We start from the raw sequence: 14,397 nt of genomic DNA, 5'->3' as shown, positions 1-14,397 counted from the left end.
ATGGAATAAAGGGCTTTACAGGGTTGGGAGGGGGCTCATCTGGGCGGTGCACGGCAGCCATTTTGAGCCAGAATGTCCGCCCACACATGAGCTGAAGTAAACTGGAGAAGGATAGTCAGCCAGCCAGACAGCCTGGTTGGAAATGTGGTCAGGACTCAGGTTTATGGATCCTGGGTGTGAGTGGGGGAACCAGGTCGCGCGGTCATGAGCTTCTCTCCGTGTCCCAACACCTTCCTATATTAGCCCAGAGAACCTACAAAGCTCCTTGCTCCTGATTGGCTCTGACAAACCCAGCAAGTCTGACTGTCACTCGGGACTGATCTGTATGTTAATGAATGGAGATAAGGGGTCACTGTGGGGACAATTTCTGCAGCTTCCTGTGCACTGATGATGAGAGGTCATTAACACCCAGCCAGGGAAACAAATTAACTATGTTAATCAACCCAGCAGCCAGAATGAGGCACATCTCTGTGGCCTAACAGGTATGGGCCTCCTTGCTTGTATTCTGCTACCCTGTCCGCTGTCATTCCACACAGGCATCTTGTTCAAAAACAAAATCAACTCGGCATTTTTTTCTGAAAAAGGCAATATGCATAACTGAGTGTTGCCAAGCAACACACACCAAGGACAGACCAGCTCAAGGCCCACACACACCAGGCTGTGCCAGGTTTGTCCAGTCAAGCACCTTCCCTGGGTGTAGGATAGACAGTGCTGTGTGCACAGCGTCAGGTTCCTTTTAAGAGCATGTTCAGCGTGACTTTCACTCAGAGTGCGTCAGTCTCCTTCAGTTTCTCTCCACAGAGTGAGATGCTATCCTCATAGTGAGTCCACACAGTCATGGAGGTGGATGGCACAGTCTTCAGACCAGCCCAGCTCCAGCTCAGTGCAGGGCTGTACAGCCTGAATGTGCTGCATCAGTGACCTGGCTTCCCTCACACGGCTCTGTGTGGGAACAGACCCTCCCTCCAGATCACGAGTGCATGATAGCACGCACAACGCACCACGCGACCCTCACCTCTGCCCCCCTCTGGAGCCACAGGGGTAAGTGCTGGACACCCCGAATGCCCCCACATAACAATAAAAATCCAGCAGGCCCCACCTATACCTTCAACCCTCCCTTGAGGAAGGAGAGCTGTGACATTCATGGCTGTGGCTTTAATGTCTGAGTAGGAGGTGTTGGTTTTACCGTCGCCCCAGTTCGGCTGCTCCTCCCCTCCCCTCCCCCCTGCGCTCTGTGACATCACAGCTCTGATAAAGGCCAGGGTGCGTTACATTACAGCAAAGGCGCATGGAAAACGCCAGACGCAACGCGGCACCGCGCCCCTACGACCTCACTTAATCGCAGCCCTCCGTCCGGCTGCGCATCACCGCCGGGCCACGTCTCGCGGTAAAACCGCCGCCTCACGCAATCACTCATTCGGCAGCAGGGAGAAGTTCCTGTGTCAGCCCTTTAATGATGCAGCGATAAAACCGGCACTCTGAACTTCTTTAATCAAATAGGCCGTTTATATTAATGAGGACTACTTAATGAAGGAGACTGGAGGGGGGGGGGAGGGAGAGATACAGTGGGTAGCATCAGAGAAAAGGAGAGAGAGGAGAAGAGATGAAGAGAGAGACAAGGGGTTCATTCCAATTGCTTATTTTATCCGTCCTTGTCTCCTTGGTCCTTGCCTGACCTGGAAATCGATTGAGGTCTGCAATCTTCAATTCCAACCTGTTAAATGCTCCTTGAAGAAGCTAGGAGATTGCTGAAGGTTGCTTGAGCATGGAAGCACGACTGCAGCAGTATCTTTTTGGGAACGCCTGATGTATAAATGATTGACCAATGGATCTACCTCTCTCCATCTAACACACCTGTACCTGACGTGGATTCAAACTGACACTCGACTGAACAAGGATGTTCTATTTGCCAAATACATATTTCCTCGATTCCTCTGTCCATGCTTCCTTTCCTTGCATCCTCTGAAGGATGTAGCTAGGAGCTAGGAAAGGATGCAAGGAAAGGAAGCATGGAGGAAAAAAAAAAAATTGACTGGAATGAGCCCGAGGTATAGAACGAGAAAGAGAGACTGCCAGTCTCTTACCCATCTATGTCCTGGAAGTTGACGTTCACCTTCTTGGCAGAACCCAGCAGCTCTGAAAGAGAGAGGAGGAAAGGTTAATGCAGCCAGCACAAAACCCAACTCAAAACTTCAGTGATACACATTTATAATCGCTGTAAAAATATGTCATTAGTCCATATATAGCAGGAGAAAACCAGCAGGGGAATGAAGAGAGAGTGAGAGAGAAACAATGAGATAGAGAGAGAGAGATCCATAGATCAGCCCCTCATTACAGCAATGAACCTATTCCCAGCAGGCCGTGCTCAGTGACCTCACCCCTCTCCCAGCAGGCCTTGTTCACAGTGACCACACCCCTTTCCCAGCAGGTCTTGCTCACAGTGACCACACCCCTCTCCCAGCAGGCCGTGCTCACAGTGACCACACCCCTTTCCCAGCAGGCCTTGCTCACAGTGACCACACCCCTCTCCCAGCAGGCCTTGCTCACAGTGACCACACCCCTCTCCCAGCAGGCCGTGCTCACAGTGACCACACCCCTTTCCCAGCAGGCCTTGCTCACAGTGACCACACCCCTCTCCCAGCAGGCCGTGCTCACAGTGACCACACCCCTCTCCCAGCCGGTCGTGCTCTCACTCACAGAGCTTGGACTGGCCAGCCAGCAACCTGTGTCAGAGACTTACAACAAATCTATCGATCGGACCGCAGCTCCAGTATGGACCCGCAGGAGGTTCTCAGAACAGTCCCGTGCTGTCTGCAGTCTCAGCAGACCCGTAGTGCCAAGAATGATGGTGGACAGGCTGACTGCTGACTGTCCTTTGGGTTATTTTCAGTCAGCTCTAGAGCGCGGTTATAGCTGTGGATCACCACCAGCAGAAACATAGAACAAAGACGACGCTGAAGCCATTCATCCATAGCAGACACCTAGGGAGGAACAAGGTTGAAGAAAGAGAGGAAAATGCATCCTCAATTCATCACTCTCAAATTTAGTCCCTGTTGCGTTGACTCAGGGACAATAACGCAATAACACAACATCAAATGGACCAGCTTAGATCTGCTGCATATTAAACAAAAGCTGATGCACTCATTATGCTGTCAATGACAGAACACAAGTTAATGAAATTTATGCGCAATGCTAGCTGTAACCTAGGCTAAATAAACGGCAGTCATGTGGTCTTCCTGGGCCCCAGGATTATAGTGATGGATTCAGGCTACAGCCTTACATGGAAGTTAAAGACTAACGTACCTCAGACTCATTGGTGAAGCACAGTGCTAATGCAGCTCAGACTCATTGGGGAAGCATGGCGCTAATGTAGCTCAGACTCATTGGGGAAGCATGGCGCTAATGTAGCTCAGACTCATTGGGGAAGCACGGAGCTAATGTAGGTCAGACTCACTGGAGAAGCACAGCACTAATGTAGGTCAGACTCATTGGGGAAGCACAGCGCTAATGCAGCTCAGACTCACTGGGGAAGCACGGAGGTAATGTAGGTCAGACTCATTGGGGAAGCACAGCGCTAATGCAGCTCAGACTCACTGGGGAAGCACGGAGCTAATGTAGGTCAGACTCATTGGGGAAGCACAGCGCTAATGCAGCTCAGACTCACTGGGGAAGCACGGAGGTAATGTAGGTCAGACTCATTGGGGAAGCACAGCGCTAATGCAGCTCAGACTCACTGGGGAAGCACGGAGCTAATGTAGGTCAGACTCATTGGGGAAGCATGGCGCTAATGTAGATCAGACTCATTGGTGAAGCACTGTGCTAATTCAGCTCAGACTCATTGGGGAAGCATGTAGTGAGTCTGGCATGTAGGTCAGACTCACTGGAGAAGCACAGCACTAATGTGGCTTCCAGTGTCAGAAAGCATTTGATGTTACCGCCAGATCTGCTTTCATTGGCGCTCCTGTATCTGTACAGGATGGGTGTGAGAAAATGGCCTCCTTCTAAACTTTGTGACTGGGAGGAAGATGCCTGCTGAGCATCATCCTGTTTCTGCATTAGCGCCAGAACCGGGCCAGAGCAGAGCAGAAAGACTCCGCACAACTTATTCACTTAACAGATGATTTACAGATCATTTATTAGCCTTTTAATGTGTAAGATCAGAAATATGGGATAAGAATGTTCTTAACTGAACATTCTAAAGGCGATGTAACAATCAATACTGGTAAATTAAAACAATGGAGCTCTAGAACACTGACTTAGGATTCTGAAAAAAAAAAACATTAAAAAAACGTGCTCTTCAAACGGTTATGTCCAGAGCCACAGGCACAATAGCAAAGCTCCATCCAGGATGTGAGCCTGCAGCTTTCAAGCTACGAGTCCACCTCCCTAACTACTGGACTGCACTGACACCCCCCCAAGGGAAATGCTGGGATTCGTGACTCAGAGTGAAACTCTCCAACTAGAATGGAATCATTGTTCCTCCTTCCAGTCCCTGTGTGAGCCTCAACACTGTCCCAGCTGACCATTTCTGGGACTCAGAACCTTCACGGAACATTAGGAGAGTTAAGGCAGATGCTTCCAGTACCTACAACTGTCCAATCTCCTGGATATCCCTTGAACATGATATTATAAACCTTGTCACCATACTTCTTGCATTCAGTTGCAGCCACATGATTTGCTGTTTGGAGGAGCAGGAGGCTATTTGCTTTAACAAGCAGGTGTAACTAATAAAGTGGCCACTGAGTGTATATTGCAAAAGATTTTAAAAGGCACTAAGGGATGTCCAGTTATAAGCAGTCTCACATACTGTCTGTTAACTTACCTGCAGTTTGAAATGAATTTTCTGAGGAGGTCTGTCAGTACATTAAATTGAAGCCCAGGGAAATAGTTCAACCTGACACACAAAGCACATCTTAATTTAATGGCCCTTACAGGGTCTTATTAAAGCCTCTTTATATCCATCCAGACACTTTCCCTGAGTTTTACCTTACAGAAACTACCACCATCCCAGGACGCAACATGTATTATGTAGTGCATAAATGAGTACTACTATGTGTGATATATTATTTATTGTGATTATTATTATTGTGCATCTGTCTCTACTGACGGGACATTTTTATATGCTGTACATATGTGCACAGCCACATCGTTACAAGAGAGGAAATCCACAGACCCATTTTGGGATTATAGACATCAAAACCTAATATCAAAGAATATAATATTCATGCTACTCAATTCTAGCACCTCATTGAAAAATAATAATAATATAAATTGCTCCACACTTTTTCCAATGAATACATGACACAAAGCAAAATGAATGGGTGTATATAATAAACAAAATCATGCAAATAGCAGTACTGGGCCCACCAGTGAGCACTGGTGAGTCTGGAGGCAGTTCTCCTCAGGAGGAGACCAGCGGTATTACTCCACGACTTCAGCCTGGCAGTAATGCGGGACGCACACCACAGCCACAGAGCAGGTAGCCGAGGGCAATGCTACACAGGACTTATGGGGCTGGGTTATTGATCCCGGCAGGAAGTGGCTGCTGGGTAAGAGAAGGCCTGGCCTGCACCCGACTGACTGACGCGCTGGTAAATTCCACGTTTGGGAGTTTCCGTGTTCCTGCCAGCGTGGCGCGTAGAAAGGGCCTCGACTGTACTGCGGCATGATGGGGGTGTGGGGGTGGGGGTGGGGCTTATAAAAAAATAATCACGAGGCTCCACCCAGGAGGGTGTGGAAGGAGAGAGAGAGAGAGAGAGATGAGAAAGAATGAGTTCTTTATTTTAAAATTTGTCGGGTCGTCCTTGCAAAAGAGATTTCGATCTCAATGGGGTTTTTCCTGGTTAAATAAAGGTTAAATAAATTTAAAAAATGAGTGACGGACAAGTGCAGGCAGGAAGAAGGGATTGAAAGAAATGGAACTAAAACTGAACTGCCCACTGTGGGTCCATGGCCATGGTCTTAGCTGTCTCTGTTCATGTTCTGTTGTCAAATCAAATCAATTTTATTTATATATCGCTTTTTACAGAAAGCTGTCACAAAGAGGCTTTACAGAGTAGCAGAAAAAAGAACTGAATTCCAGGCCTGAACCCCCAAATAGCAAGCACATCAGGCAAAACAAAACACCACAGTGGGGAGAAAACCCCTCAAATGGGTGTGCAAAGGGAGAATCTCTGAGCTGAGACAGTAAATACATCAGGGTTTGAGTCACAGGGTGAGAGGCCTTCTTCACAGACGAGTTGAACAGGAAGCAGCGTTGCTGCTGTACTGAACTGGGCCGAGGCTCAGAGTCTCTGCACTCTCCTCCTGGCAGCACCTGATCTCCCTGACCTCAGCTCACCTGCCCGACTGACATGGGGCAGCTATGTCACCCTGCTGACTCTGCAGAAAACTCAGTTTCCCATGAGGCCTTGCCTGCATGTTTACAGCACAAAGCCTTCCGCATGACCTCCGTATTCAGGAGGTGTGCGCACTCACACACACACACATCAACCCACATACACACGCATGCACGCACGCACGCACGCACGCACCCACACACACACACACACACACACATTCCTATGGAAAGGTGTGTGTGGGTGGTAATAAAACACCTTGGAGGGACTGTGCACACTTCAGATGCTTTCTGCCAAGGGCTGATAAACTAGCGCCTCTCACTCTTTCCCCCTCTCCGCCTCTGTCAGCAGGGTCTCAAACATTCCCACGCTCTACAACAACACAACACACACACTATTTACTACAACAACACAACACACACACTATTTACTACAACAACACAACACACACTATTTACTACAACAACACAACACACACACTATTTACTACAACAACACAACACACACACTATTTACTACAACACAACAGACGTTATCAACTACAACACGCCACACATTATTTACTACAACATAACACAAGCATGTTATCTACAATAACACACGTGTTCACAGCTGCAACACAACACGTGTGTATCATCTACAACACAAAATACATGTTATTTGCTATAAAACAACATACACATTATCTACTACAACACACGTGTTATCAACTACAATACAACACAGACGTGTTATCAACCATAACACATGCGTTAACTACAACAAAGCACGCGTTATTTACTATGACAACAAATGCATGTTATCTACTACACAACACGTGTTATGAACTACAACACAACAAACGTGTGTTATCAACTACAACACAACACACACGTTATCAACTACAATAAAACACATACGTTATCAACTAAATGTGCATGTTATCAACTACAACACAACACCCATGTGCTATTAGTCTAACTGCCTTTTTAGTGCATGGTAACCACACAGAATCTCAAATTTTGTCTCTGACGGAAGATAAACTGAGCTGAAATATGATGCAAAGGGTGTCCCCCTGTGGAACAAACAGTTTTGGGCTTTGTGGAAGATATTACCCCACATTTCTTCACTGCCAAATGAGGGACAGGCTTCTGAAGATGTGCAGCTTCCGCAACATGCATTAATTTCATGTGGAGGTAAAGCTTTCCCAGAGGTGTCCACGACAACACAGCAAAACACTTTGCTGTCCTGTCTGTGTGCGTCCAGAGGAGACGTGTTGATCATCACTGTCAGACAACGAGCATCAGTGAGAGTAAATGGTGCAGACCTAATTATGGGGACCTACCACATGAGTATGATGACAGTGAAGCCAGACAGGTGGCCAACACACACACACACACACACTCTCTCTGCGGTGTCTCTTTTCCATGCCAGTCTGTATTGTAAACCCTTCTCCTCTGCGCAGTCTGTAGTATAAACCCTTCTCCTCTGCGCAGTCTGTAGTATAAACCCTTCTCCTCTGCGCAGTCTGTAGTATAAACCCTTCTCCTCTGCGCAGTCTGTAGTATAAACCCTTCTCCTCTGCACAGCCTGTAGTATAAACCCTTTTCCTCTGCACAGTCTGTAGTGTAAACCCTTTTCCTCTGCACAGTCTGTAGTATAAACCCTTTTCCTCTGCAGTCTGTAGTATAAACCCTTCTCCTCTGCGCAGTCTGTAGTATAAACCCTTCTCCTCTGAGCAGTCTGTAGTATAAACCCTTTTCCTCTGCGCAGTCTGTAGTATAAACCCTTTTCCTCTGCACAGTCTGTAGTGTAAACCCTTTTCCTCTGCACAGTCTGTAGTGTAAACCCTTCTCCTCTGCACAGTCTGTAGTGTAAACCCTTCTCCTCTGCACAGTCTGCAGTATAAACCCTTTTCCTCTGCACAGTCTGTAGTGTAAACCCTTTTCCTCTGCACAGTCTGTAGTGTAAACCCTTTTCTTCTGCACAGTCTGTAGTATAAACCCTTTTCCCCTTTTCCTCTGCACAGTCTGTAGTATAAACCCTTTTCCTCTGCACAGTCTGTAGTATAAACCCCTTTCCTCTGCACAGTCTGTAGTGTAAACCCTTTTCCTCTGCACAGTCTGTAGTGTAAACCCTTTTCTTCTGCACAGTCTGTAGTATAAACCCTTTTCCTCTGCACAGTCTGTAGTATAAACCCTTTTCCTCTGCACAGTCTGTAGTATAAACCCTTTTCCTCTGCACAGTCTGTAGTATAAACCATTTTCCTCTGCACAGTCTGTAGTAAAAACCCTTTTCCACAGCACAGTCTGCAGTATTCAGTAAATCTTGATTACTCCGTGCAGGATCTCTGGATTGCTTTCCCTCTCTTCATCGATGCTGGCTCAGACATTCTGTCGTCTCAGTTTTTTGGCGAAGTGAGAACCACAGAAGCCGTATGGGCACATCGAGGGCCAGGCCGCATGCAGGCAGCGAGGATGCATGGTAACGAATGTGATCACCGTGGAAACGCCATTGCTATGGTTATGCAGTTCTCACATGCAGCACCCTGCCGGGCCTCTCGTTCACCTGAAACGGCCCGCACCCGCCCCCGTCCGCCCCCGCCCGCCCCTGCCTCCCCCACCCCCACGCGTGGTCACGCGCTCCGTGTCTCCTCCCCTCCTCAGAGCTGCGTTCTGTGGCTTCACACCTCAGGAGCAGGGAGCCGCAGTGGGGGAGGGGGTGGGGAGGGGGTCCCCCTAACTCGATATATCAGCAGCAGCAGCAGCAGTGGCAGCAGCAGCAGTGCAGTGGTGGCGTTGTGGCGTAGCCTCTAATCTCACTCTCAGAGTACCTTCAGCTGCTGGAGACGAAGGCTGGAGGGGAGGGGGAGGAAGTGGAGTGTCGGGGGGGAGGGGTTGCTATGCAACGAGCATCCTCCTGCTCATCCTACACACTACAAACATACTGTACACACACAAACACAATGACTGCGCACACACAAGTACACACACAATGTACACACAAATACTGTTCAAACACACACACTGCAGACACGCTTTATACACACGCGCACACACACACACACAAATATAGTGCACACACAGTATACACACAGCACACACAGACACACACAAACACTGTAGGCGCACACATGAACACATCACCTCCAGTCCTTGGCACTAAGCATAATTTGAAGCATAAGGCATCAGTGTGGAGATGTCGGGGCAGGCTGAGCATGCGCGAATGTGTCTGAGAGACCCAGGCTACCCGTGGCGATGGGGGAGATTGTGTTTCTTATTCAAAGAGCCTGCTCTCTGCAGGTGAGGCAGTGACAGCTGATCCGGGGTCAGTGTGAGATAAGCACACGAATACAGCAGGTGTGTGCGAGCTGAGCTTCACACCGCATCGCTGTAACCCAGCGACCAGCCTCAGCGAGAGCAAACCCACACATACTGCAGACCCACATTCCACTCCAGAACACCGCACACACCACACGCCACATTATACACATAACAGCCACAAAATCATGCTTATTTATTTCTGCCTGTTTATCTCTGAATAAGAGTCTATGACACAGTGCTGTTGGTTCATCTTCACTTTCACATACGAAAAATACAGAGCCCTCCATAATGTTTGGGACAAAGGCCTTTTTTTCTTGATTTGGCCCTGTACTCCACAATTTTAGATTTGTAATCTCACGTGTGGTTAAAGTGCAGATTCTCATCTTTTATTGAAGGGTATTTTTATACATTTTGGTTTCACCATGTAAAAATGACAGCACTTTTTATTACAACCAATCATAGCGCTGGCCTTTAACATGGCCTCTAACATACCAACACAATGGGGAAAAATCTTTCACATGACAGTTGGAACTGAACCTGCGCTACTGCTTTTAATGAAAGGCGATCATACTAAATGACATCACTCACACATTCTCCACGCCCTCCTTCCCAGCCATACTGCAGAGAAGCTCTTGACTCGCAGAACTGCACGGACCCCATCAAAGGTACGACGGCACATCAGTGCGTTTTACAAGTCTGCAACTGGCGGCGACCGCCATCAATTAGGCACGGCTAATTAGCATGGAACCACGCTCGGGGATAAAGGGGCTTTCTAGAACCTTCCAGGGCTCTGCTCTGCAGCCTCTGACAGCTGCATTTCGCCTGTCCCCCCGTCCTGTTCCGGCCCGGCCCGTCCCGTCCCCCAGTCGGGTTCGTATGCCAGAACCATCCGTGTTTCGTACGCGGAACATCCGGGTCGATTCTGGGAAGCTGCTTGTTAACCCTGCATCTCAGTTTATCCAAAGAGGACATCTGATGAATCAAGCGCCATTCTAATCAGGGTCCGATTTCCTGACGTTAACTAGATTACAGCAAATTTGGCGGGGGGGTGGGGGGGGGTGGGGGTGGGGGCGGCTGCACTATGCTCCCTCGCACCACCAGGCAGCCTTTTGTGTGTTTAACGCACCAAACCCTACCACACCTGCCCTACTCCACGTCAACCCCACCCCACCCCACATGGCTAGTCTCCACGCCAACCCCACCCCACCCCACATGGCTAGTCTCCACCCCACCCCACATGGCTAGTCTCCACGCCAACCCTCCGCTTGTCAGTGAACGAGACAGAGGGGGGTTCAGGTTGATTAATAAAAATCAAGATTTACAAAATATTAACGATTATTATAATGATTAATATTCACTACGTAAACATCCCCATCCATTCCGACTGCCTTCTAAGGGCCCGATTATAGCCAGTAAACTAATGAGACAGCACTCAAATTAGAGTGAAATTAAGAGACCAATAGGCACAAGGGTTTGGGAGACAGGAGGTGGGGGGCAGTGGGGGAGGGGATAATAACTGCCTGTATTCGGGCCCTTAGAAGTCACCCGGGCCGGTCGGTGTCCTCGCCTCTTACTGGCGCCTCCGTGTCACCGCTGGTTTGCACAGATGGGACACAGGGGTGCAAAAACTGGCACAAAAAGAAAAGAGATCGGATGGGTGTCTGGACCAAGTTGGAGGGGCGTGTGTGGCTAGGGGGTCGTGAGGCTAGAGGGGCATGTGGCTAGGGGGACATGTGTGACTGGAGGGGTGTGTGTGCGCACGTGTGTGTGCATGTGTGTGTGTGTGTGTGTGTGTGTGTGGGTGTGTGTGTGAGTGTGTTTGTGTGTGTGTGTGTGTGTGTCTGCGTGTGTCTGCGTGTGTGTGTGTGTGTGTGTGTGTGTGTGTGTGAGTGTGTGTGTGTGTGAGTGTGTGTGTGTGTGTGTGTGTGTGTGTGTGTGTGTGAGTGTGTGTGAGTGTGTGTGTGTGAGTGTGTGTGTGTGTGTGTGTGTGTGTGTGTGTGTGTGAGTGTGTGTGAGTGTGTGTGTCCTTGCTTGCGCATGTGCCTGTTTTGCGCATGTGATTGTTTTGTTGTGAATCCCTACATGGAGGATAAGGCCTGGACGAGGCAGATCTTTGAAGGCTCTTTGAAGTGCACAATATGTGGCAAGACCAAAGCAACCAATATCTGATTTCTATTAGCCTACAGTATCCTGTAATTACTAACGCTAATTAACTCAGTACATCCATGATACAGACTAAACATTTAACAGAAACAGGAAATTGAATAGGCAACTTATAATCACATATACTTCTAGATGCAAACTATTAAAACCTATTACAGTAATTGTTTAGAGCTCATTAAGCGCTTCATTACTAGCAAATGTGACCCTGGTTCCTCTGTAGAGAGGCTGTGTCCTTATCTGCGGGCAAAATGAGAAAAAGAAAAGTTCTGGGTTCCTGCAGCCTGATACTCTGTCCTCTCAACAATGACGTTGCTCGCAACAGACTCATGACATCACATTTATTTAGCACACACAGGTTGAGGTGGAGGATTGCTCGACCATCGCTCACAAATGGCCTTGTGCTGTTCTGAAGAGCACTTTGCAACAAAAATAAACCCAGATCTGGTCCCTGTCGATGAACAAACATCGATCAGGACCTTGGAAACCGAATCCTGAGCCTGACTGCTGCAGGCATTTTGGAGCGAATGGGACAATCCTATGACATGCGAGAAGCTTATTGGCTGGGAGCAGGACAAAGGTGTGATGTCTGAGAAGCTGATTGGCTGGGACCTCCCATGGGTGGAGCCCTGATTAGCAGTAGGCATCTGCAAAGGGGGGTTGTATTTGGGCACATCAGCACATCCTAAGCTAGGATGGTGACAGAAGAGAAGGCAGCAGATCCCTCTGAAGTCACACACTGCTGTGGAGGAAAGAGCTCCCCGAACAGTGGAGTATTAGGGCAGGGAGCCATTACCACTTTCTATGAAAAACAACCTGCATCATCTCTTTCATAATGAGGGTTTCTTCAGGTCAACAACGGCACTACAACTGATGTCCTCTCAGTCCTGTCCACAACCTGTGTGTGTGTGAGCGTGTGTGCATGCATGTTTTCACGTGTGTGCGTGAGTGTGCATGTGTGTGTGCATGCATGCATTTGCGTGTGTGTGTGTGTGTGTGTGTGTGTAAAGATGTTTCTTTTTCTATTTTTAAGCCTGTAATCCAAACCCTACGCTGTCCAGGAAGTGAGTGTGTGTCTGGCTGGAGGCCTTGTTGCACCCCCTCCCTCTGGCACTGTGCATCTGGGGAAGGAGGGGGTGAAGGAGGAGTTTGCAAAGCAGCACATCTCTGATAGCTGCAGCCTTACACACACCATCCCCACGCCTGATCCACACACCCACAGCTAACCAGGAAACAGCCCGACCTCACGCACCTGAAGCGCCTAACACACCTCACACCTAACACACCTCATGTACCTCACACCTGAGAACCTGCCACACCTTACACACTTACACACTTACACACCTGGTGCACCTGTCGAACATGGCACACCTGCTACATCTTCCACACCTGGCATACCTCACATACCTTACACACCTGGTGCACCTGCCGAATGTGACACACCTGCCACACCTTACTCTATATTAATGCCCATGGTTTTGGAATGAGATGTTCAAGAAGTACATATGGGTGTGATGTTCAGGTGTTCGTATACTTTTGCAAATGTGCAAACAAGTTAAAAAATAGAAAACATTGCTGAGAAAATAGGAGAAATATAAAAAATAAATAGATCAACTAAGAAGCAAGCTCGGAGGATAATCCCATAAAACAGTGTTATAAACAGACCTCTGCTACTGAAATCATGAAGCAAGCAAATCTCCTTACCTCTGCTTCAGCTCAGACACTTAAAATCCCAGATTACTGAGCTACACGCTGCCAGCAATCACAGCCCTGTCCTCCAGCCCGCATCGTGTCTGCTGCTGACAGATCGTCGGGTTCAAGCTCAGGCACGCGAAATTCAGGTAAAGGCACAATGCAGAGTGTTAACGGTATGAGGCTCGGTCTTCTGTGGAAAATGAGAGCATCGTGTCCCTGTTCTGTGCCTGGCTGGGTCGGAGTCGGGACTTGGAATCGAGGCCTTGCGGCTAAAGGGGAGTGCCCGGTGCGAGCACACTTTCAGTTAGCATTAGCGGTGCACAAATTATAATCTCACCGTCTGTATGTGTGGAGGGTTAGCGCAGACAGCTAGCTCCAAATGCTGGGCTGAGCCCAGACGCATAGGCCTGTGGGCCTATCTGTCAAACCCCAATATCCCTGATTCTTACATCCAACCCCCGTTTTATACGCACGGCTCTGTATACGCACACACAGTGCTCTCCCTACAGAACTGGTAGTCCTTAGCATGTAGCCCCAGGCACACACAGTGTGGTCCATCCTGGCTCTAAGAGTCGGCCTCTTGCCTGATAGCCACATTGACACTGCGACCAAGGACCACCGGTTGGAGACTGCATCACAATCCCAGGCTGCCTAGCAACAAAACGTGTGTCAATCAGCATTACATCAAGTAAGTAATTACATAAAAATATCTTTCTGACAGCTGAAGCTATCCACGTTAAACCTCCGATCCAAAATAACGCTCTTTGCAGCTTCCTGGCTCCGGCCAAAAACAGAGGTTCCAGTCTCCTAGCAACCGCATCCATTCAACGGCCTGGTCTGGACAGTTTCTGCATATTGCAATTTCACAGTGCTGCATGTTTCAAGTTAATGAGAAAGCAGAA

The 14,397-nt window shown here is 48.5% G+C and overlaps 1 protein-coding gene across 5 annotated transcripts in view; it reads right to left on the bottom strand.

The window, feature by feature from the left end:
* The window catches only part of LOC118217274 (caskin-1-like), a 60,171-nt gene that overhangs the window by 31,624 nt on the left and 14,150 nt on the right, over positions 1-14,397 (bottom strand). For all 5 annotated transcript variants that reach the window (XM_035399137.1, XM_035399139.1, XM_035399138.1 and 2 more), the window contains exon 2: positions 2,085-2,136. In XM_035399137.1, coding sequence (XP_035255028.1) covers positions 2,085-2,136 — 52 coding nt within the window. The remainder of the gene's footprint in view (positions 1-2,084; positions 2,137-14,397) is intronic.

The sequence above is a fragment of the Anguilla anguilla genome, chromosome 17, assembly GCF_013347855.1.
Source record: "Anguilla anguilla isolate fAngAng1 chromosome 17, fAngAng1.pri, whole genome shotgun sequence".
Classification (NCBI taxonomy): domain Eukaryota; kingdom Metazoa; phylum Chordata; class Actinopteri; order Anguilliformes; family Anguillidae; genus Anguilla; species Anguilla anguilla.
This window is presented reverse-complemented; position numbering and strand designations above follow the sequence as displayed.